We start from the raw sequence: 24,378 nt of genomic DNA, 5'->3' as shown, positions 1-24,378 counted from the left end.
CTATTGAAGCAACTGTTCAAGGTTCAAGGTAGTCTGTGATTCACTGATAATTACTTTTCTGCTCACAAATTCCATCATAAGGTTTTTGAAGATAAATGTCTTGCGATTAAAGGTTTTGTTTATAAAACCACCTTGGTACCAAGCTGAATTATTGTCTTTCAGCTGGCTCTTCAACCTCTTTTGAGAATGCATTGGTGCTAGATCTATAATAAAAGTCTGTTATTGATTCATTATTCAAAAACAGTGCTTTTTCACCTGGTAAAAAAAAAAAAAAAGCTCTTCTGAACAGGAAAAAAACTTGAAAAATTATTTTTTCATTGTGAAACAGTCCACTACAGACCCTTTGAACCTTTGTATACAATATTTTGTTTGTTGAATATATGGGACACTTTATCATTTTAGAGGACAACTACTACTCACTTCACTAAAAGCAGAAATAAGCAATAGTTCTTTAATGGCTCAGGTGCATTTTATTGCATATAGACTTTTAGAGTTGGAAATAAAACCAGGCATCCCAACAAAGCTTCAGGCTCTGGATGTCTCGTTCCATCCAGTGTGTTACGAGCCTCTGCAAGTGTTGCTTTATTATCGATAAGTACCTAATGATGTGATTGCTCTTCTGCTGCTCCATTGTTCTTGATTAAAAGTGAACACCACTCTGAGGGCCACCGAAACAATACTGGGTTGTGTAGTTGAGTTTTTCCTTCCAGCTCAATCAAATCAGACTGTGTTTCAAACAGTTTCACTCAGCAATTTAAAGTGGAGTTCTCCTCCAACAGTTGTAAGAAACTCACAAGGACATTACACAAAGCTGTGTATAAGTCAGCTTTATAGACTCTGAGGACTTTATTGTTGTTTTTAATGAATACAATTTTATGTGTTGATTACCAATGCATCAGCTTTAAAGGCTGCATTTCCTGCCCGATGGGATACTTACTCCTTCAGTCCGAAATAAACATTACACCATGATCAGACCATACTATATACTGTAGACTATATACTATTCATTATGTTTGTTCATGATCACTAAGTCAGATAAGCAGTGCACTGTCCTTATATGACTGCCTGATTTCTTAATATGCCTGTGCAAGGAGAGGGCCAGACACATGACTCAAGGTTTTTTTTAATGGCATCGATCATTCTGGTACTTAAAGCATTGTATCATTTTTCTCTTATGTGCCTCGTGCCCCTTTCTGAACAAAGACACTCCTATGAAAATGTATGGGATCATGAGTTGTCCTGACAAATACTATAGTTTCATAGTGTATCTCCTACTAATCATAAAGGATTTTTTGGTACAACAGTACACAACATGAGAAATCATCCAATTGTTCATCGTCAATATGTAGAGATTGATGTAACCATCAACATCCCTTTACAGTGATGTGGTTCTGATTTACAGACACCATCACCCCTTCCATTGCCTGGCTGCTTGTGATTAATGGATAACTCTGGGCTTAATCCACTTATATTTCCCTATCACTCAGTCCTAAGCATGCAGGTTTCTAGGTTAAAAGGTAAAACACTTCAAAATTTTCCATATAGCGAACAATTTTGCCAGCATTGTTTTTTGGCCCATTTTTACCGTCAAACTCAGTAAATCACATAGAGAACTACCCATCTGCTACGCTCTATAGGCTAGCTGCCCTAAATGTGATCCTGATTAAGAAAATGAATGCTCTAATTATGGATCTTATTTATTCACAATTAATACATTAGTGTTGAAAGCCCAAAGTTTTAACTATTTTCAGTCGTACTGACAACTTTCCAAATGGCTACTATGATGTCACTCACTAAAGTCGATAGTGGAAGTAACAGTGTTGGCATTAAGCTACTATAAATTTCAACAATGTAAAAAGATTAGCCTTGTTATTCTGTGTAATGACTGTAACTGACTCAGAGGCTTGCAGGGCTCTAATAAAGACGTGCTGAGGTTTTCTTTGTTTTGTTTGAAGTCACACTGTTTAAGTGGGAAATATCTCTTTCGCACTTTTGGTGTTTCTTATATGGTTAAAGCTGCACTAAAGTAACTTACCAACACTTATGGCAGGAGTCTCGGTTCTGGTAGAACATGAAGGATCACCCTTGGGTCAAAATGGATATGGAGTTCTTGAAGTGGTTCCATGGTTCCTGGAAAAGCTCTTAGTGTGGCATCTTGATGCAGAATCAATTTTTCCCCACTGCGCAGGAGGACAGAAGGTACTACTTGAGAGTGCAGCTCCAACTGTTGATAGCTTTCACCTCAACCTTCTGTGGTCTGATTCTACTTAGAGTAAAACTGCTTAGAATGGATGTGAGTGTTGTTGGCAGTGTAACAGCTAAAAGCTCCTGTGAGAAACTTAAGCTTTGTGTTGATTTTGGCTTGCCCTGTGGACAAAGTCTTGTCTCTTTGTCCTGATCCCATTCCTGTGCTGAATATGCTGAATATTGTCATTTGTTGCTTCAGTTAGGGGTAGACAGACGCCGACACAAACACTTCTTAAAGGAATCATGTTGTTCATGTGTTTCTTTTAATGACAGCTGTCAGTAACACATCTTTAGACATGGATTTAAGAAACATACAACCAAATTACTATTGAAGAAACAGTTTATTGTAAGCCATTAAAAATGGTAAGGCTTGTGGTATAGACAGTATACGCTCAGAAATGTTAAAACACATGATCCTATGTTTATAAAGGTTGAAGAGCTTCTGTCGTAATCTGCATGTGGACGAGGTTTATTTAAGAGCGTATAGTCCCCTCCAAAAGTATTGGAACGGTGGGCCCAATTCCTTTATTTTTGTTGTAGACTGAAAATATTTGGGTTTGCCACAAAAAGATGAATATGAGACAAGAGGTCAACATTTCAGCTTTTATTTCCAGGTATTTACACCAGGATCTGATACACAACTTAGGAGATAGCTTTATTTGTAACAGCACCAAATTTAGGTGAGGTGAGCAAAAGTATTGGAACAGATAGACTTTAAGCAGATTAAAGTGAATAAGATTTAATATTTAGTTTTAGGAACTTCCTGTTCTTCTTGCTAATGAGTGGTTTGTATGTTCTGGTGTAGCCTCTGTACTTTTGTTCATGAATTAGATGGTGATACCTTCACTCCTGCTCTCTGGAGGTGATTGCTGATGTCACTAAACAAAACAACAAAAGTTGTTTTAGTGTCTTTCTTTACAGCTCTCACAATGTTTCTGTCATCAACTGCTGCTGTTTTCCTTGGTCTGCCCATTTTACATCTATTACTTAGTACACCAATGGGTTCTTTCGTCTTCAGGACATTCCAAATGAATATACAGGCTATGGCCAATGTTTGTGCTCTGATTAATTCCCCATCTTCTCTCAGCTTCACAATTGCTTGTTTTTCACCCATAGACAGCTCTCTGGTTTTCATGTGGGTTACACCTGTAACTGTAGATGCAGTCTGCACAAGCAAAACCCAAATCTTGAACTGCGTGTAGACATTCAGTGCTATCTATTGTTTGAATAATCAATGTAATGGGACACACCTGGGTAACAAAACACACCTGTCAGTCACATGTTCCAATACTTTTGCTCACATTAAAAATGGTGGGTTCAAACAAAGAGTGCTATCTTCTTTGTGATGTATCAGATCCAGACGTAAATGCCAAGAAATAAAAGCTGAAATGTTGATCTCTTGTCTCATATTCATCTTTTGATGCCAAACCCAAATATAATTAGTCTACAACAAAAATAAAGGAATTGGGCCCACCGTTCCAATACTTTTGGAGGGGAGTGAAAATAACAATCGTAAATATCACCAATAGCGTCAGGCACTATGAGAAACATGCAAGCGAGGAATAAAAAGACAAAAGGTATCGTATACCAGTTTATTGATCCCAGATGAATGATTTTTAAAATGATGAAATGATCGTCATGGGACCACTCAGTCATAGTCTGTATAAGAACTGATCCCCTCCACTCACGGCACACCTGCCCCCACACACCTGTGAGGGGCCTTACATATTTCTGCCTGCTGTGGTGAGAAGATCAAGAGGGAGTTGGTGCGTTCATGAGCCCAACTGTTGGTAATTTTCACCACGTTTCCCACCGGTTTGTCAGTTTACAGCGTGACTGAGGGATTTCAAGATTTTCCTGTACTACAAGGGCCAGACTTTTTATGAGAATTTAATAAATTGTGCACAATTGCTGCAATCTCACGCCGAAATTCAGTGCTGGTTTAACTATCTGGGACATAAGACAAGTGGGACATCGGTTGATCCACAACTTCACTGGATAAACCAGTTGCATTGGTGGCTCTCTGGTCATAGAGCGTGGGTTTGCTCCTCTCTGGTCATAAAGTCAGAAGGAACAAGCAGAAAACCAGGACTCAGAAATTACATGCATTCATGTAAACAAGATAAATATCATTTGGCTATCTAGTTTCTTTAATAAAAGGACAAGGTACCTGCTATGGGTTAAACCAGCTGTGCGTAAGTTCAAATGTAGCCTAGTTTGAACGTAAGTTCTTACTTACGACAGAGTTTACGCTCTCCTAACATTTAAGGTGTTGCACCAGCTGTGATAGTTTCAACGTAGGCCTAAGTTATAACTTACATCTTACACCTAACCCCTACTAGGTGTAAAGTCCTCTGTAGAATATGGCTGTCATAGTGATAGCTCTAGAAGACGTGATAACCCGGAGGGTAACAAGGAATTGAGGATTTTACCGGAAATTTGGAGTCAGCACTGCGTTCTTCATGATTAGTAACATGGTTGTTTTCATGAGCAGAGATCATTTCTGCCGTCCGCTGTTATATTATCTCATGTTATTAGTGATTTCACCTTTCAATATTAGTGTTTTTATTTTATACTGGCTCTAGGTTTTGGCTGTAGGCTTCACAATACTCGCATAGGCAAAATGCCTTATCATATTTTTCATCCACACTGGATGCAGTTTGATGATTAACGGCAGTTAGCAAACGTTATTTTTTAGCCGTTAGCATCTGTAGCAAACACAATATATTTTTGCAATATCCCGATACACGATATATATATATATATATATATATATATATATATATATATATATATATATATATTGCGATACTTTAAAATGTCCTGTAAGTGGCTTTATAATGTTTGAGTTTGGTGATTAAAATAGACTTTCTATTGGATTTTTAATAAAATTGTATGCAGAAAGGGTAAAAATCAATATAAAGTCAAATTCAACAGTTTTATTTTGAAAAGCGCTTCATTCAAACTTTTACTCATAAATCAAACATACATAAACTGTGAAATACTCGATCTTTTATAGTGTATGGACAGTCCTGAAATGTTTTCTGTGCTTTGTTTACTCTTGCTGATTATAAAATGATTATTTTCCTCATTAAGGGAGAAGTAAAGCTACACAAAACTCACCAATCCTGCATGCAGCTGATGGACAAATCCCTGCAGCCTAGTCCACCATTCAGGCTCACAGCTGTGATTATATTAGTCCGTTTTCTGTGCTGATGAACACTGGACCAGTTTCTGACAAGTTCATAACATGGGAACATCTTTAGAGCTTATTTAAGAAGCTCTCCTGTGTGATCATGGGGGGGCTTGTTTGGAGGCTGGAACTTTTTAACTCTACGTTGTTGGTGTTCTGAGCTGATATAAGGCTCTGTAGTCATGGAGAAGTGGATCACGTTTGTCTGCTGCTGGGCTGTCTTCTCTCTGACATGTACAACTCTGGCAGGGAGTTTTTAGCACAGTGCCCGTGCCCAGACAAATCATGTAGTCTGGGTTAAGTGTTTTTTTGAAATTTTTAAATCCTGGCTTTTCAACAACACTGGGCTCATGTCTTTAGCGGTGTGTTGTGTTACTGCCGCCGTTACTCTGAGTCATCTTGCGATTACCATGTGAGTTCAACCTCTTCCTTTTTAAAGCTTAAGCCCTGGCACATGACAGACCCAGCGCTGTTTCTCGTTGTCCATCTCTGAACGCAGATAACTAGTTGCCAACTTGCCACGCTGTTCTGTTTACCCATAGTACCTCCTCTCTCCTCTGCTGATACAAAAACGCACATGTGGGGAGGAAGGTTTTCTGGATTGGCGGAGGAGAGAGCTCTTTGCTGTGAGAGCTGCGTTCAGGGACAGTGGGAGAAGCAAAACTCCAGTGAGAAATGGACACTGACGGCTCAAAACTACCACATAATTTATACTCGGATGTCCGCGATATAGTCGTTTTGTACATCATGCATGGCAAAAGCCGCGATACCTCGAGTATACTCAATATATCACCCACCCCTACACGGAGTTAAAAATGCTTTTAAGTGATTGGTCATATCTGCAACAATATTTTGGTTACTTTGGATGTAAATCTCTACATAGTTAAGATCAACCTTACGTTTCTGTAGTGCAACTGAACAATGACACAACTAAAGTTAGAACTTAACTAGTTTCAGCGTTGGGTTTAGTGTGGACTTTACACCATAACTTAAGGCAGAACTTAAGCATAGCTGGTGCAACAGGCTGCTTCTCTATAGGAAAGGTATCCTTAAATGACTTCTGTAGTGATCTGGCGCTATATAGAAAATATAATTAAATAAAATTAATTCAACCTTCAAGGGGGGTGGGGGGTGCCATTGGGTGGGCGGAGTGCCCCCCCTAATATAATAGCAGTGGTTGAGACATTAAAAACTACAGTGTAGTCATAGTTAGCATTGCTGATGGTGTGGTTTACTTGCATGGCTCATAAAGACACGAGTAGTGATATCAGCCTGTTTCATGACCAATTAAAAACTCCTTACAGGAGCATTAAGCCATCATATTAGTGTAAAAACATAATTAAAGAAAAAGAGAAAAAATTCATATCCCATGCCTATAGGAAGTTACAGTCTCTCAAGACATTGAACATCAACAAAACTAAACGTTTATGGGAGAGGGACCTTGGGATTGAGTTTGGGGAGCAGGCTTGGTCTGATGCTGTAGAGTCCGTAGGGAAAACTTTTTTGTGCAACAGGATATCAGAAAGTCAGTACAGAATCCTTCACAGATTGCAACGTACACCCCAATCCCTTAATACCTTTTATCCTGAGTTGTCTCCCCTTTGCATAAAGTGTAAGAAAGAGGTCGGTTCTTACATTCATTGTATCTGGAGCTGTTCTGAAGTATATGATTTTTGGGTAAAAGTTTCACAGGAATTAAATCTTATTTTTGGTAAGACAATACAGGTAAATTCCAGTTTGTTTCTTTTAAACATAGCAAGTGAGAAACTCTGTTTGACAAATGTCCAACATAAACTTTTGAGCAAGCTTACTGTCTTGGCAAGAAGATGTGTTTTATTTCAGTGGATTAAATCCAGACCTCCAACTATCAGTCAGTGGCATGGAGAAATTCTTAAAGTTTTGCCGATGGAACGTTTAAGTTCAAGGTTGAAAGGAAATGAGAAGTCTTTTGACAAGCTTTGGGGCCCTTTCTTGACTATCTTCCAGACTGCATCACAGACTTAATAAAGAAGGGATGTTGTGATGTAAACTGGCGCCCCTCATGTACTCTTCAAAATCCTTGAGGTTCTCTAATGTGTATCTTATTTTAATATTAGGTTATTTTATTGTGCTTTATTACCTTTCCTGCTTTGTGGATTCATTGAACCACATTTGATATCCAATTACAGTGATATAGAAATGTCTACGTGGAACCGCCTGTACTAGTACATCATGCTTGTTATAGGGATATTTTGACCATTTCGTTTTATTTTGTATGTATTGTCTGATCCCACTTGGTTTATACTCTGCTTATTTCAGTACTTGCTGTCATGTGTTTTTCGTTTTCTTTTTTCTTTTCAGTTTTCCTCCTTTTTTCCTCTTAAATGTTCAAAATTCAATAAAACATGTTAAAAAAAAAAAAAAAGAAAAAAAAAAGAAAAAGAGAATTAAGTTTAAAAATGTTACAATAGTGGTATTTGTATTAGTTATTAGAGTTTTGTAAAACCAGCCTCTTCTCTGGCTTTTCTTCCATTAAACTCAGAGGCAGTAGGAGACACAGGATTAGGTTCGGATGACACAGCTTCTTCGGGTTCACTGCCAGATTTCACAGACACTCGGCTGACTTTGTAGCGTAAACGGCTGTAGTCAAAGCGTCACTGCTGGGATGGTCGGCTGTAATCAGCTCTTTTTAACTGCACACTGAGCTGTTGAATTGTAGAACGGATTGAAACACAGGCAGAATGCTTTGTACAAACTCGCCTTCTGATTATGGATTTTGTTTTTTCTCTTCTCTTTAGTCGTCCTCATTCAAATCTCTGGATTTAATTTGCAGCAGCATGCATAAATACGCTAACTGCAGAGCACTGTAATGTGCCGCTTTGAAGAATAAAAGCCTGAAATTTTGGGTCTGATCTGTGCTCATTGTGCATTTTACATCGCAACAGTCATAATTTGGGACACAAAACTCAGAATAACTTAACCTTCAAATGCCTCATTTAAGATGTTCTGTTAAGACTTGAGGCGGTTATCTCTCTGTGTGCAAGACACAAAGTTAACCTTCACTATTACTCTGACTCAGCATTAAATCCTGGCTGTGACCAAGGAGAGTTTGTGTTTCTGTAGAGTGCAGATTTGGTGTTGTAAGGACTATTCTGGGTACCGAGTTACAATCTTAAAAAGCTTATCGTTTGGACTGTCCTCATAAACTGAGACATAATTCAAAGCATGAAAGGAGGCTGGCTGTGACTCACACTGCACCCTGTGACAGCTTTGGTGAGAGCACAGACACCTCCCAGCACCCACTGGTAAAAGACCAGGAAGCAGCACTGAGCCAGCAGCCCAAGTGGGCTCAGTGTGTCTCCATGGATGCATCACAGGAAGGTGAAGGAGCTTGTCAGGACAAGACACTAGTGTAGCTGGATGGAGAGATGCTTTTTTCCTCTTGACAGGCAAACACAGGGGGCCTGCTGTCCCTCCTGCTGTCTCCTTATGTCTTTCTTATCCTCATTTTTTCTACTTGCTGTCATATGCGCATTCCTCTCTTTGCAGATAAACACAATTATAGATCACATCCACCTTTAATCATTTGAAGGAAACAAAACTCATGTTTCTGATCAGATACCTCCGCTCATCTCCTCCTCATCCTTGTTTGTCTGTTCATTATTTAATACGCTGCTTGACTTGTTAATTAAAAACCTAACTAGCTGTTCCAGCATGTCTGGAAGTTTTTTTTCCAATTTCTATTCCTTCCTCTCGATCACCATATAAATAATTATAGCCTCAGGAAGGCTCATAGCGTGGTCATATGCTTCCCTTGGCTTTGCACAGATATACTAAAACCTTAGCTCTACATTAACCTGTAAAACTGAAACCAGGGATAGAAGACTTAAGCCACGAAGCAGGTCACATTCATTTTATTCTCTCTGTTGAAGGCCAAATATTTGCAAATTGGAAGATACTGAGTGGCATTGTAGCTTAGTTGGTAGAGCAGGAGCCCATATACAGAGGCTAAAGTCCTCTATACACTGGTGACAGGATCAATCCCTAATCCCAGCGCTGTTTGATGCATGTCCTCCTCCATTCTCTCTCTTCCCATATTGCCTGTCTCTCTGTAGCTATCAAATAAAGAAATAAAGGCAAAAAGCCCCCAAAACATGGTCTTTAAAGATAAAAAAGAAATTGTTGAATAGACAATCATAATTACTGCAGTTGAAGTGAGGAAAATATATAGATTTTTATCAGAATTGATTATGGTAAATAATCTTTTCTGGTCACCTGAGTGCTTAGTATTTTTTACACCGCAGGTTTGACTTACCCATTTACACATATATGATGCAATACACCTGTAGGGGCTGTAATGATATTGAATTCAAATGCATTTATTTTAATATGGAAAACCCCCAACACTTTGTGATGTGAGGCTTGTATGCAGCTGCTCATCTGTGGAAACCCATGCCATGAAGCTCCTGCCACACAGTTTTTGTGCTTATATCAATGCAAGTGGAAGTTCAGTACTCTTCAGCTCTTCAGTCGTCGACCCCGCTCTGTGATTCTGCGTGGTCTTCTGCTTGGCGACTGAGTTGCTGTTGTTCCTAAATGCTTCCACTTTCTACTATCACTTACAGTTGACTGTGGAATATCCAGCAGGGAAGAGATTTCATGAACCGTCTTGGTGCAAAGGTGGTATCCATCACAGTACCACATTTGACGTCTCTGAGGTGTTCAGGACGACCCATTTTGCATCACAAATGTTTGCAAATGGAGACTGCTTAACTAGGTGCTTCATTTTATAAACCTGTGTTAACAGGTCTGATTGAAACATTTGAATTTATTAATTAACAGGTGTGGCCACATACTTTTGTCCATATAGTGTACATCAACATGTGACTGCAGGAGTCTGCAGCAGCCTCAAAAATCTTCAAGTTTCACTTTATAAATTAACAAGTTTAAACTCCTCATGCTTAGATCAAAGGTGTTATTCCTCAAAAATAATCGCAGATATAATGTCATAATCAAGCTTCAGTTGTCAGTGTTTGAAGCAGAAGGAGTGAACCCATTTTTTTAAGTATTTTAAAGGGCAGTTATCTACATTGTCATAAAGGTGTATCTTATTTAGCAAAAGAGGTTAGCTGCTTTTTTAAAATAACACATCCAACCATGGATATAAATAAGTTTATTCTTCTAAATTAACAGCTTTTATCTCATAGAATTACAGTTTTAATCTTATGAGTTTAGGACTTTATTCTTAAAAACAAAATGAACTTAAATCTCAAAATGTTGCTTTCTCCTTTTTTTCTTAACATGGCTCTGGTATATTCATGCTGTTGTAAATACCTGAATATATTAACTACCATACTTCCAGCATTTTCCCTTTAATAGTTGCTGTACCAAATGTTTTCCGCTTGGTTTTACTATATTCACAAAAAGTAAAGTATATGTTACCCCAGTCCAGTTAACATCACTTTGAAGTGCCAGTAACTATTGGTTTTTGTTTATCTTTTTCAAAATTAGAAAAAAAAAAAAAATCTGTACATCAAAAACATCAAAATTGTGGCTAGCTAAAATTGAGAGTGGCTTGTGAATGAATGGATGAATGAATGAATGAATGAATGTTGATATTCATGACTTGAACAGTGATTGCTAATCATTATAGTTATAGTCACTTGATATCACTTGTCAATGATATTTGAGTTTGGAGAGGTGATGCCATGGCACTGCCATGTGGACATAGCGTACGTGTCAGATTTCACCCATAGTTGATGAAGTAGTTGTTCAGGGGAGTCAAATGTCTGCTCAGTAGTTTTGAAAATTAGAGGGAACATTGTCTGTGACTGGCATTCACCATTTTTGATGTGCAAAGATCCTATGGGTGTACACTCTGTCCTCTAGGGGAGTAACTGTGCTCAGATGCAGAGGTCTCAAAAATCCATTCGGCTTTCTATGTGTGTGGTTTTTTTTTTTGGAAACTACCACTATCAAAACAGCAAACATGCCCAGAATAGCCCTGATTCCTTGCTAATCCATGGTAATTATAAAAATACTAATAGAATTCATAATTTAACCAGGATCCATCAGTCAACCAAGATCTAATTAACAGATAATGACTCATTCTGGGTTTTCATCTTTTTATAAGTGTTCGTAAAAATCCATGAAGGTCGTAATGCCATATCATCGCTGGCATTTGCAGGCCTTGGCAGGAGCTAATCTGTAACCCTGGAGGCATTAGCACACAGGATCTTGAAGACCTCATAAAGGAGCGTGTCAACAAAGTGATGTCTGTCAGAGCTGGCAGCTGTCCTCTGGTGTTTACAGAGAGAAAGAATGTAGGTGTTTAATGTTTACTGCAGAGGGATTGTGGTCAAACACCTTTCCTTATCGTTGACTGTTCACGTCAACGTCAGCATTAATGACTCTATCTACAAACCCCTTGATATTTCTGTCTGCTCTCATTGAACAGTAGATGCTTTCATTCTTTTGTGGTGGTTATATTTATATTATGCATGATGGAAATGTATTCAGAATACTGCATAAATAATGTTGTATTGCTCTTTCTTCTTCTGTCCCAAGCTTAATAGCTCTTAAAGCAGGTGAAGCTCAGCAGAGGATGACAGACAGAATCATTCAATCATTTATATTCACACCTCTGTCTTTGCTCTTTCTCTCTTTGTCTCTCCAGGGCAGAGTCGGAGCGTAACCCTTGGGTGCTGCTGACCTCAGCCATGCTGACCCGCTGCCAGGGGCCAGAGGGCAAATTAGACCTGGGTCAGCAGGTCATCAGCATGGTGCGATCCCTTTATAACACCAAACAGAAGCTACCTGTGCAGGTAATCCACTGAAGGCACGCTTTATTGACTGCTTCTGTCATTTGTTTTTTTTATTTTCTGTGATTGAAATGTAGGGCAAATTAATATCCAAAGCATGTTCCAGGTCTTGCAGTGTTTAGCTATGACTGACTGAATATGCGAAAAGTAAAGCAAACAGGAAAATAATTCAGCTTTTTGCAGTGGTTGTTCTAAATACCACATTCACTCCAGCAGAATTTTAGGAATGCGTAATTTATTTCAGCTAACCCTTTCTTGCTACACTTCAAAGGCTATTACCTTAATTTAGAGCCTACTTAACATATCTAAAAGACACATTTGCTAATAACTGTATAACTTAAGATTACTGAATTTTAAACATGAATTTCTATATTCAACAGAATGCAATATATCGAAAATAAGCTCATTTTAACTCAGCCACAACATTAATATGCCCCCTGTGTAAATTCATCTGCCAACCAATAACCAATGATACATATCTTGTATGCAACAATACTCTTAGAGGGACAGCTGAGCTGAATGAATACATTACTTCTCTAGCTTTCAGGCACATCTTCCTAGTTAAGTTGTGGTCAAACTGCAGTAAAACTGGTTTTGGATTTGCAATTTTTCAAACTTAAAAAGATTTATATTTGTAGTGTTTTACGGGAACATTGGAAAGTTCATGGCTTTAAGCATTTACTGAAGTTAGTTATATGCAAAATTAAAGCCAGAATATATTCCGCCACAGACCCTGACACATGGTGCATAAAGAAATCTCTCTGGTGGAGTCCTGGAATTTACTGTACATTCAGTCTCTTTTGCTAACCACACGTTTATCTTTCCAGTAAAACAGCTGAGATACATTAGGCTGATGCAGTCCAAAGCAGATTTGATTCCTTTGTTATTGAATGTTCTATTTTTAAATCTTTTTGTTTAACTTTTCCAGCTTTTATAACATGTATTGCAACAAACATCACAGTTCCAGGCACACTAAAAATAAATGCACATGCATCTAAATACAAATTCAAAATACAAAATTTTATGTTGAGGTACCCCTGACCAACTGCCTAATGTTTGGAAGCAAAATTCTGTTCAAAGTAGGAGAGGAAAGGCTTCCAAACTTAAATAAATACCTGTACTGAGCCCCAAATGGAGTATCTAAGTTATCAAGTTAATAGAGTCAGGATTTTGTTCATGATTTTGGCATACTGATTTGATAAATGATGGGCAGTCTGAAACCTTTTGGTAGCATTATGGACATTTTAGTCCAAATGAGTAATTTTCTGACTTTTTATTTTGACATTTTGGCTGTGTTACTGCCAATAGCAGGTTTTTTTTTTTTTAATTAGGATGTTTATTAATAAAATTTGAAATTCTGATTTCATTTTTTTAATTGGATCTATTTAAGGATATGTACAAATTTACAACACATAAGGACTACTGGGAATAAAATGGTCTACTTCCTAAAACATTCATAAAAATATTATATATTTTTTTATTATATAAACAATTTTTGGAGAAAATGTTTTGAGTTTAGTCCTGATAAAAACACAATAATGAAACAGAATATCTAAAGATTTACAGGATTTTAACCTTCAAATGCCAGTTTGAATACACTATGTCACAGTGTTTTTTAAAAAATAAAAAAATCACTGCCTTGCATATGTCAAAGATTTGCATTCCCTTTTCTCTGCTATTTTTTGAAAGAGGACTGCAGGCGCTTCATTTACCGACAGAGGCTTCAGTCATAACTAAATCTCCTCATTTTAGCGTTCAGTAGTTAATAAAACCTTCTACAAGAAAATATAACCTGGGTATGAATCAATATAAGTATGATGACATGTTTACATGGAGGAGGCAGCGCTTATCAGCAGGGCAAGCTTTAAGTATTGTGGCTTCACTTTTGGGCAGCTGTTGTGCCGTCCATTGTTCATACAGTTGGTGGCTTTAACTTGAAACACAAGTTTGGCTGTAACTTTAATAACAGATCTGAATACTGCTTGTACAATGCAGCTTGGGAAGGACAGAGGAAATTGTAACTTAAAACCAAAGCAGACCCTAACTGAAGCACACACTGACTTTTGCTGCTTTATCTATTCTTAATAAAAAAAGGAAGCAGCTCATTTTACATGCAGCGTAAACTCACTGCAGTGGCATCGCTTCACACCGTTTTCTAATACAGGAACCCAAAGCCATTAAGGCCGTAACCCACAGCAACATGTTAGCATCAGCTCAGTGCTTTCTGCATTGTACTGTAGGCGCTAGCTGCTCTTTGATATCTGACGGCCCCTAATGCTATTCATGCCCTGCTGAGCACCGTAGACGTGGTAAGCCTAATGCCTTTCTGTATGTCTAGCGCCAGCTGACTGTGATATTAGTTTAGAGCTAATGCTATTCAGTGTGAATAGCCTAGTGTCTGCCTGGCTGTCTAATATTAGTGTGGGAAGGGGGTGGGAGGTGTAGAAGGAGGCCTTTTACTCTGTTCTGAACAGCTTTAATTTGAATCTGCTGGAATGAAACCGCCGGAGCATGGGGGAGTCAGATTGCATTGTGATATCCATATATTACTGCAGACGACTGCAGAAGGCCTGTGTGTGTTTGTGTGCGTGTTTGTGTTTGTGTGTGGACCTTTTAAAAAGTATTATGTTCCTGTGTGTCTGTACAGTATATGCACATCGATTAACCTTCAGTGTTCCTCGCCTACTCTCTCCCCTTTGTCTGCTGTGCTCCCCTCCTCATTTTTTCTCTGCCTCCTGATTACCTTCCTCTGATTTTATTCCTCTTTTACATCCATATCTTTCCCACCTCTTATCCATCCATCTACACATCTATCCATTCATTTAATCCTCCCGTCTTTTCCTCTCTCTCTTTCTTTCCAGTGTATCAGACACATATCTACCCTTCTTCTCCAAAACCAGCCGAGCCTCCAGCAGCCTGCACTCAAACTGATGGCGGAGAGTGCTGATGAGCAGCTGCTGCAGCAGACTCTGGATCAGATCAACAGCATGACTGCAGTAAGTGTCATTGTGAGAGTACTGTATGTGTAGTTCAGTGTTCTGATGCACTGCAGTTTGAATGAGCATATTCTCTTAGTTTATTGGTTGATAAGAACTTTTCTTTAAAACTTAAAAACAGGGCACATAGCCTAGTTGTTATGTCCTTGAGGCTCTAGCCCGCAAGTGGCTCAGGTTCAAGTCTGGCCTGTGGCTTCTTTCCAGCATGTCATTCCTTACTCTTCTCCCCAATTTCTGACTCTATTCACTGTCTTGTTTCTCTGATAAAGGCATGAAAGGCCCAAAGTAAATCTCATAAATACCTGTAATACACTGAAAAATGCTTAATTTTCCAGAATGCAAGATGATAATTTCAGGTTTCTTGCTTTTTTGCAACAAATATGTCCAGCTAGTTATTTTCAGTTAAAGTTAATTTAAAGTTCAGTTATTCATTTTAAAGATCTTACAAAATATCAAATATGTTTGTATTTTGGTTGTTTCCTGTGTTTATTTTCCACATTTTTACACTTCGTGGCCGTCTTCCATTACTATAAACACTGCCAGTTACCATCTGGATCATTAATTGTTAGGGGAGTCAAAGACACCCAGCACAGCTCGCGAGATGACACAGCACTTAGGAAAATAAATCTGAGAAAAAGGGAATTTAACTTAACTTAATCTGTGCCATCAACAATAAAAATTACAAGTTCTTAGCTTTACATAAATAAATCTAATTTTGAAGTCAATATATTTTGTCAGAAACGCCAGATGTTATTTTTCCTGAACAAGAGTAATTTCTATTATGTAAGCCAATCTTCCCAAGTTCATCCCCATAACAAATCCTGATCTTATCATCTTAACTGTTCCATTCTGTACTTCTAAACACAAAATACTTCATTACCCATGAGTCAAGGGCCCTGTGGAGCATTTTGGCACTTCCAAATAAGTGATAAAGAGCTTTCAAACAAGACTCTATCAGTTTTTCTGTAAGAACTGAATTGTTGACGGAAGACATGACAGTGATGGCTGATAAGACTGGTGGATTGGTGAGTCTGGGGATATATATAGGTGAAATTTACCCATGCTGCCCTTTGGCAGAGTGTTTATATGTGTTTAGATATTATACAGGTACATCTAAAAACATTAGAATAGCATGAAAAAGTTCAACAATTTTTGTCACTCATTTCAGAAAGTGAAACCCACATATTACATAGACTCATTACACATAGAGTGAAATGTTTTAAGCCTTTATTTCTTGAAATTTTGGTGATTATGGCTTACAGATAATGAAAACCCCACATTTAGTCTCAGAAAATTAGAAAATTGTGAAAAAGTTCAATATTGGAAAGTCATGGTGTCACACCCTAACCAGCTAATTAACTCAAAACACCTTCGAAGGTTTCCTGAGCCTTTAAATGGTCTCTCAGTCTGGGTCAGTAGGCTACACAATCATGGGGGAGACTGCAGAGATGACAGATGTCCAGAAGACAGTCATTGACACCCTCCACAAGCTTGAAGTCCACTGTGAAGTTTCCACAGTCAGTGATGATTTGAGCTGCCATGGCATCTGCTGGTGTTGGTCCACTGTGTTTTCTGAAGTCCACAGTCAACACAGCAATCTACCAGGACATTTTAGAGCACTTCATGCTTCCTTCTGCTCACAAGCTTTATGAAGATGCGGATTTCATTTTCCAGCAGGACATGGCATCTGCTCACACTGCCAAAGGCACCAAAAGCAGGTTCAATGACCATGGTGTTACTGTGCTTTACTGGCCAGCAAACTGGCCTGACCTGAACCCCATGGAGAATCTATGGGGTATTGTCAAGAGGAAGATGAGAGACACCAGACCCAACAATGCAGATGACCTGAAGGCCACTATCAAAGCAACCTGGGCTCCCTTAAACCTGAGCAGTGCCACAGGCTGATCGCCTCCATGCCACACCTGCATTGATGCAGTAATTCATGCAAAAGGAGGCCCAACCAAGTATTGAGTGCATAGAAATGAACATACTTTTCAGAAGCCCGACATTTCTGTCTAAAATATCCTTTTTTTAAATTGATCTTATGTAATATTCTAATTTTCTGAGACACTGAATTTTTGGTTTTCATTATCTGTAAGCCATGATCATCAAACTCTCAAGAAATAGAAGCTTAAAATGTTTCACTTTATGTGTAATGAGTCACTTTCTGAAAAGAGTGACAAAAATTATTGAACTTCTTCATGATATTCTAATGTTTTTTGAGATGTATCTGTATAATATCTAAACACATATAAACACTCTGCCAAAGGGCAGCATGGGTAAATTCCACACATATATATCCCCAGATTCACCAATCCACCAGTCTTATCAGCCATCACTGCCATGTTGTCAGTCAGCAATTCAGTTATTACAGAAAAACTGATAGAGTCTTGTTTGAAAGCTCTTTATCACTTACTTGCGTTTTAGGTGAGTTTTGATGGCACCTGTTGTACAGAGATCACTCCTTGTCTGTGATGTTAAATACTATTGCACGCTGAGTGAAGTGAGCACTTCCTGAAAATGACTTTGACTGTCTGTCCCATTCTGAAGCCTTCTTTGATAACCTCAGTTATGAGGTAATATTAAGAAAGTGTAAAAAATGAATTTAGATTAATCTTGTAGAATTATTATAAAATATATATATATATTTCTAATGAATTCCTCTGTATGAAGGATACAAAATTTATTTGAAACAAAGGCTTGTTTTGTTTGATCTGCAAAGTGAAACTAAGGTGATTTTAGAAATTGGTTAAACTTAAAATGACATGTATTTATTTATTTTAAAAAAGGTAATTTAAATAAAGACTATTTTTGTTTAGTCAGACAGAAAACTGAAATAATCCCCAATTCACAGCAGGTCAGGTTCTTGTGTCAGTTTGAAGCAAACACTCATGATGATGATGTTTCTCCTTGTTCTGTGTTAAAACAGTAAACTGTGTGGTAGGAGTGAGATTTATCAACAGACCTGTCAATCATGATGCCAAATCTGCCTTTTTTAAGCATCAAATCAACTTACAGAGCAGCACCCTTACAAAATAAAGCTTAACCACTGGACATAAATAATCATGATAAGAATTTACTATAAAGATGGAAACCATGTTTGTGAAAAATGTATTTGCATTGACAATCATTGGGAAAAGCTCAAAATCTTGGTTTCACTTCCATTTTTTAAAAGTTTATGGTTTTAGTTAGCATCTGTGGCTAATGCTTGTGTCAAACCTGTTTATTTAGGGAGTCTAGTTCCTGCATTTTAAAAGTTACAAATCTGCACCCAGATAGCATTCTGGTAGGCTTTTTATAGGACTTTTTTTTCATCTTGTTGAGAAATTGCTTGTGAAATGCAGATTTTTTTTAGAAAATCAATTTCTTGTCAAAAATATGAAAAATGTTTTCATTACAGTAAGAAAAAAAATGTAGCTCTCAACAAGAGTCTTAACAGTCAAACAAGCCAATGTTCATGCACTCGCTAACCGTCCTCCTGTTTTGGAGAGCTACAATCAGATAAGAGAGTAATGGTTTTGGACTGTGTGGGCCGCTCTCTGCTGTTTTCCAATCAGATAAACAGTAGTCACAAAGTAGGGCCTCTCAGACCCAGCAGACCCTCGCTTTGTTCCCCAATCAGATAAGAGAAAGCCTCTCTATTAAGCGACAGAGCCCCCATTAAATGAAACGTTCAAGCTCCTATATCGGTACACCTTAGCCACACGCTGCTTTTATCCCACAGAGAACAGAGAGCAGGGCTGAGGGAGCCAGGGACTGGTGAAGGGGGTAAGAGAAAAGATGTGTGATTTAGATGCAGGAGGAGGAAATCAAATGGAGTGGTGGGGGTGTGTGTGATAAAAGAGATAAACAGGATGGGGAGTGGTGGAAAAAAAAGATAGAACAAATGTATGAAAATGTAAAGTTAGACAGGCAAAAACAGAGGTAAAAAGGACAGAGCGGAGCATACAGGGATTGAAACGGAGGAAAGATAAATCAGGGTGAGTTAGAGAAGGGGGAGTGGGTGTATAAATGGAGTAAGACAGGTTGTGTGTCACGCTGCTTTGAGGAATAATCTTACCTCTGAATGAACAGGAGGGCATGTTCAGAGCAGTGTGGAACAGTGTACATCTGCAGATAACATCAGCAGAGACAGAGAGAAATCATCCTACATCTAATACATCTGATAATGCATGAAACTGTGTGTTTGAGTGCACAGTGTTCTGTTTTTTTCTTGTGCACTTCTGAATATGTGTATGTGCAGGTCTCTGTACTAATTGGTTTTGCAGCACAGTACTTCTGATTTTCTTGGAATGAAAGTCTTGGAAAGACAGTCAAAATAAAAAAAGTACCTGGTAATTATTAAGCAACTATAGAAAATTATCTTATTTCATAGAGAATCACTTGGTAAAATGCCAGCTAATACCCAGAGATTTACCACAATCTTATTCGGGTTAGCATTAGGTTGGAAAGATACAATGTCCCTCCCTGCCTAGGCTGTCCCCCAGATGTTTTGTAGTAGAGGGCCTTGGGAAGGTCATGGACCACGCACATTGCTTAGAGAACTGCTGCCCAACATCTCTCAGCCATCCATACAGGTTACTGGCAGGGAAAGGATGAAGTTAAGAAGTAGTTGTGGGACAGCGTCCATAATTAGAGAATTAGTAGTACCAAGAGCAGGGTATGATTTACTTTGTCCAGTGTTTATTGTGTTTTTATTGTTTTGAATTGTTTGAAAGTGTTGAGGTAAAATGCATTAGCTAATTTGCTGCAGGTGGTTTTTGCTTTTGTTTGTTGTTTTTAAACATGTCTTCTTTTGGTTTCGTGCTGGAAAATTAAAGGCTAGAATCTTATATGAAATAAGACTAAATCATTAGAAGTGTATGCCCTAACATCACCAGGAGGTTCCTCCTCAAAAACACAAGACACCTTTGGCCAGGTCAGCCCAATCAGAAGGTTTTTGTTGCAGTTGGTTTATTGAGGATTATTGGCATTTTGGTTAAAGGGGGTTTTATAATTAGGCTTAGGGTAAGTGCTCCAATCCCCGAATGGTTAGGTCTCGGATCAGGCACTCAGGTAGGGGATTTATTTTAGGAGGTCAGAGACAAAGGGTTTGGTTTAGCCATAAAGTCCACTTACCACACTTCTGAGGTTGGGTTTAGCCATGAACTCCACTGACCATATGTCAAAGGTTAGGTTTAGCTGTGAATTCCGGACATCTAAGGTAAGGCTTAGGTGTATACAGGTGCATCTCAAAAAATTAGAATATCATGAAAAAGTTAAATGGTTTTTGTCACTCTTTTCTGAAAGTAAAACCCATATATTATATAGACTTGTTACACATAGAGTGAAATATTTCAAGCCTTTATTTCTTGAAATGTTGATGATTATGACTTACAGATAAGAAAACCCAAAATTCAGTGTCTCAGAAAATTAGAATATTACATAAGATCAAGAAAAAAAGGATGTTTTACACAAAAATGTCAGACTTCTGAAAAGTATGTTCATTTTTATGCATTCGATACTTAGTTGGGCCTCCTTTTGCATGAATTACTGCATCAATGCAGCGTGGCATGGAGGCGATCAGCCTGTGGCACTGCTCAGGTATAATGGAAGCCCAGGGCTTTGATAGTGGCCTTCAGGTCATCTGCATTGTTGGGTCTGGTATCTTCCTCTTGACAATACCCCATAGATTCTCTGTGGGGTTCAGGTCAGGCAACCTGGGCTTCCGTTGCACCTGAGCAGTGCCACAGGCTGGTCGCGTTCATGCCACACCGCATTGATGCAGTAATTCATGCAAGAGGAGGCCAAACTGAGTATTGAGTGCATAAAAATCAACATACTTTTCAGAAGCCTGACGTTTCTGTTTAAAATATCCTTTTTTTTATTGATTTTACATAATATTCTAATTTTTTGAGACACTGAATTTTGGGTTTTCGTTATCTGTAAGCCATGATCATCAACATTTAAAAAAAAAATAAAGGCTTGAAATATTTCACTCTATGTGTAACAAGTCTATACAATATATGGGTTTCACTTTCAGAAAAGAGTGACAAAAAATATTGAACTTTTTCATGATATTCTAATTTTTTGAGATGCACCTATAGTTCACTAACAGTATGTCTCAAGTTAGGCTCGGGCGTGAAGTCCACTGACCATAGGTCTAAGGTTTGGCTCAGCCGTGAAGTCCACTTACCATATGCCTAAGGTTAGGCTTGGGCGTAAAGTCCACTGAGCATACGTTGAGGGTTAGGCTTAGGCGTAAAGTCAACTGACCACATGTCTAAGGTTTGGCTTAGCCGTGAAGTCCACTGACACTTGAAATAAGGTGAAGGTCAGACATCGAGATCATTGACAAGATTTTAGGGTGTGATTACCTGAAAACTGCCAAAATATTACAAGGAATTACTTGTTAATTAATTTACTATTACTAGGTTAAGACTTCCTTAAGACTCTTCTTTCTCTTCATCTGGCTAGATGTGTAGTAGGAGATCTGCAGGCCTGAGTAAGTCTGGATATTGATCACCTCTATACCAGGTCAGTCACTTAACCTGTGAGTAAAATCCCGTGTTTGCAAAGTGCAGGGATCATACCTGATGATTGCAGCATTTCCATCCATTTAGAGCTCTAATGTACTAACTCTTCCTCAGTCCCATATATCCCTAACCGTTGTCGTTCACTTCCTACTCCACTGTCTGACATTCACACTCCATCAGGATTATGTGGAGCACAACAACCTGTTGATAGTGCATAACAAGCAGCCACTTTACTTCTAAGCGAGATATATAGTGACACAGATCGGGTTAGTGGTGACACTACTTAACTGTACTCCTTCCTTAGATCTTACTGCTACATTTAGCTAAACAGTGGTATACTCTTCAGTCGATAAACCTTGTGGGGTGCTAGTTGACTGAAAGGACTCCTCACTAAAAGACAACAAGTGACCAGCAGAGGCGGGTTGTGGGACCCACTGTGGATTCTTGACAATTATAACTACAGGCTGAGAGCTTAACCACTGTCTGTAGCTAGCAGGATTATAAACTGCACATGGTGAAAACAGACAGTGACAAAAAGAGCTAAGCAGCTGCCTAGAAACTGCACATTGTGGATTTTGGTGAATCTAATGAAATTTGGCTGACAGGAAAATAGTTTCAACCTTTCCACTCGAAAAACAAAACAGGGTGGGTTTTGTATCCTGGTGTGACTTATAATACGGAGGTAACAGTAAATAGGTAGTTCAATAAAGTTCCCTTTAATATTTTCAGATTGAGTTGAAGCCAGAGTAAAGCCACTTCAACACAACAATGTCATCCAAAAGCAGTAACCTTTCGTTGTGTTTTGGCTTTGTCTGTACCTGACAATTGCCAAAAAAAAAAAAAAAAACGAAAACGGAAAGCTACATGACTTTTGAAAAATTTCATTGACATTTAAACTGATTTTATTGAGTCCCAACTGAAAACAGTCTTACAGACATGTGCATTCTGGTTCCAGTAGATGGCCTCGTGTGATTAGGCCTTACGGCCATTACAGCCACTGCTGCCCTGTGGAGGGTAGCATATGTGTGCATGCCTGCCTTTAGTCATTTTTGTATGTCTGTGTGCATGCTGGTTGTTATCAAATGATGTAGCCTGAATACAGAACTTTTCTGAAGCGTTGTCACTGGATTGTTTCCGTGCAATTGTGGCCTAAAATAACAGGTTTTGTTAAGTGTCCATAACTTATCAGGTGATGTTTTTTTTTTTGTTTGTTTGTTTTGTTTTTTTTTTAGCTCATTTATCTCGTCACTCCTTGAAAACTTCAGCTCCACCTCATACAAAACCTTCAGCTCCTCTTTGCTCCTATTTTAGCTTCTTTGTGCTGGCTTCCTGCATCTTTTAGTATCCATTTTAAAATACCTATCTTCATCTCTTTCAAGGCACTTTTTTGCAACCTAGTTATTTTCTGAATTTTTCCTTTCTCATGACCAAACATTTCTTAGATCTTGGTGCACATTTGTTATTATCAATTTTCGTTCCCCTATTATTCTTCTTTCAAAAGTCACATCTTTCAACAGAGACACTGTTGGTGCTCCCAGACTTGTATACCCTGCCTGAAGAGAGCTGGTGTTTTAAAATTGTTTCCCTATATTGAAATCAGAACAAATGTTTCCAAAACTGCTTTATATACTCAAGGCCAGTGCTTTTGTCTGTGTTTTCTTTTTATTTATTCACCTTACTCAGTCTGATTTATTCATGGTATTGTTTTATATGTTCACTTGTGAAATTGCCTCTGATGTAATTGCATTTCTACCTGTCACTTTGTTTATTTTGTCCGTGTTTCCTGTTGCTTTGCTTTCTGTTGTTTGCATGTGCAGCACTTTGTAACATTGTTTTGGAAAATTGCTTTAGAGACCCCGTTATTATACTTTATATAGAATTTTAAGAGTCTGAAAAGTTTGCAGAGCTGAAACAACTTCATTATTATTAACATGCAGGAGGTAAGCAATTTACTTCAAAATGAAATTTACTGTGCTTGTATGCGACCACAGCAGCACCTTTGCAGAGGATGTTGAACTGTGGCCTGACTGAAATTAAGCGTGATTAATTTTTGTTGGATAACCTACTCTGCATTGGCAACTTGCCTTCAGCAGTGGACTGGCTTCATTTAAATAAATAAGACACTTGACATAAAATAGGGAAATATATATTTTATCATCTGATAAACTTAGAACTACTGGCTTCATTATAAAGATATTTTAGACTTATTTTGGTCAACTTTTTTGGGTGTTGAAGCAATTCTCTGCACCTCTACATTTCTCTGCACCTCTCTCAACACTTCTCGATATTACTTCGTGTTTTCAACATTTTTCACAGCATTTTTCCCTTTATGTGCAAAAGCGGGTACTTAAAATTCTTTTGTCAGATCAACAAACAAACCAGTAAAATTTGCTTATTGGGAGGCTAGATTCAATAGCCAAGTATTTTTGATTTTTGTTTTTACATTACAAGATTTGATGATTTGATGGATTGATTTGATAAGCAAAACAAAACTTTCCTCTTCCTCCCTGGATATCATTCCAGCTTCTCTGGTTTTAAAAGTTGTGCCTGTTATTGTTCCTGCTGTTTTAGCCATTGTGAACGCCTCACTATCCACAGGATGTGTCCTGTCATATTTCAAACATGCC

The 24,378-nt window shown here is 38.2% G+C and overlaps 1 protein-coding gene across 1 annotated transcript in view; it reads left to right on the top strand.

Annotated features, from left to right (window-relative positions):
• The window catches only part of nbas (NBAS subunit of NRZ tethering complex), a 313,145-nt gene that overhangs the window by 272,526 nt on the left and 16,241 nt on the right, over positions 1 to 24,378 (top strand). The window contains exons 51-52 of the mRNA XM_041805537.1: positions 12,096 to 12,243; positions 15,102 to 15,236. Coding sequence (XP_041661471.1) covers positions 12,096 to 12,243; positions 15,102 to 15,236 — 283 coding nt within the window. The remainder of the gene's footprint in view (positions 1 to 12,095; positions 12,244 to 15,101; positions 15,237 to 24,378) is intronic.

Source organism: Cheilinus undulatus, linkage group 14, assembly GCF_018320785.1.
Source record: "Cheilinus undulatus linkage group 14, ASM1832078v1, whole genome shotgun sequence".
Classification (NCBI taxonomy): Eukaryota; Metazoa; Chordata; class Actinopteri; order Labriformes; family Labridae; genus Cheilinus; species Cheilinus undulatus.
Note: the sequence above shows the minus strand (reverse complement) of the source record. Positions and strands in the feature narration are given on the sequence as shown.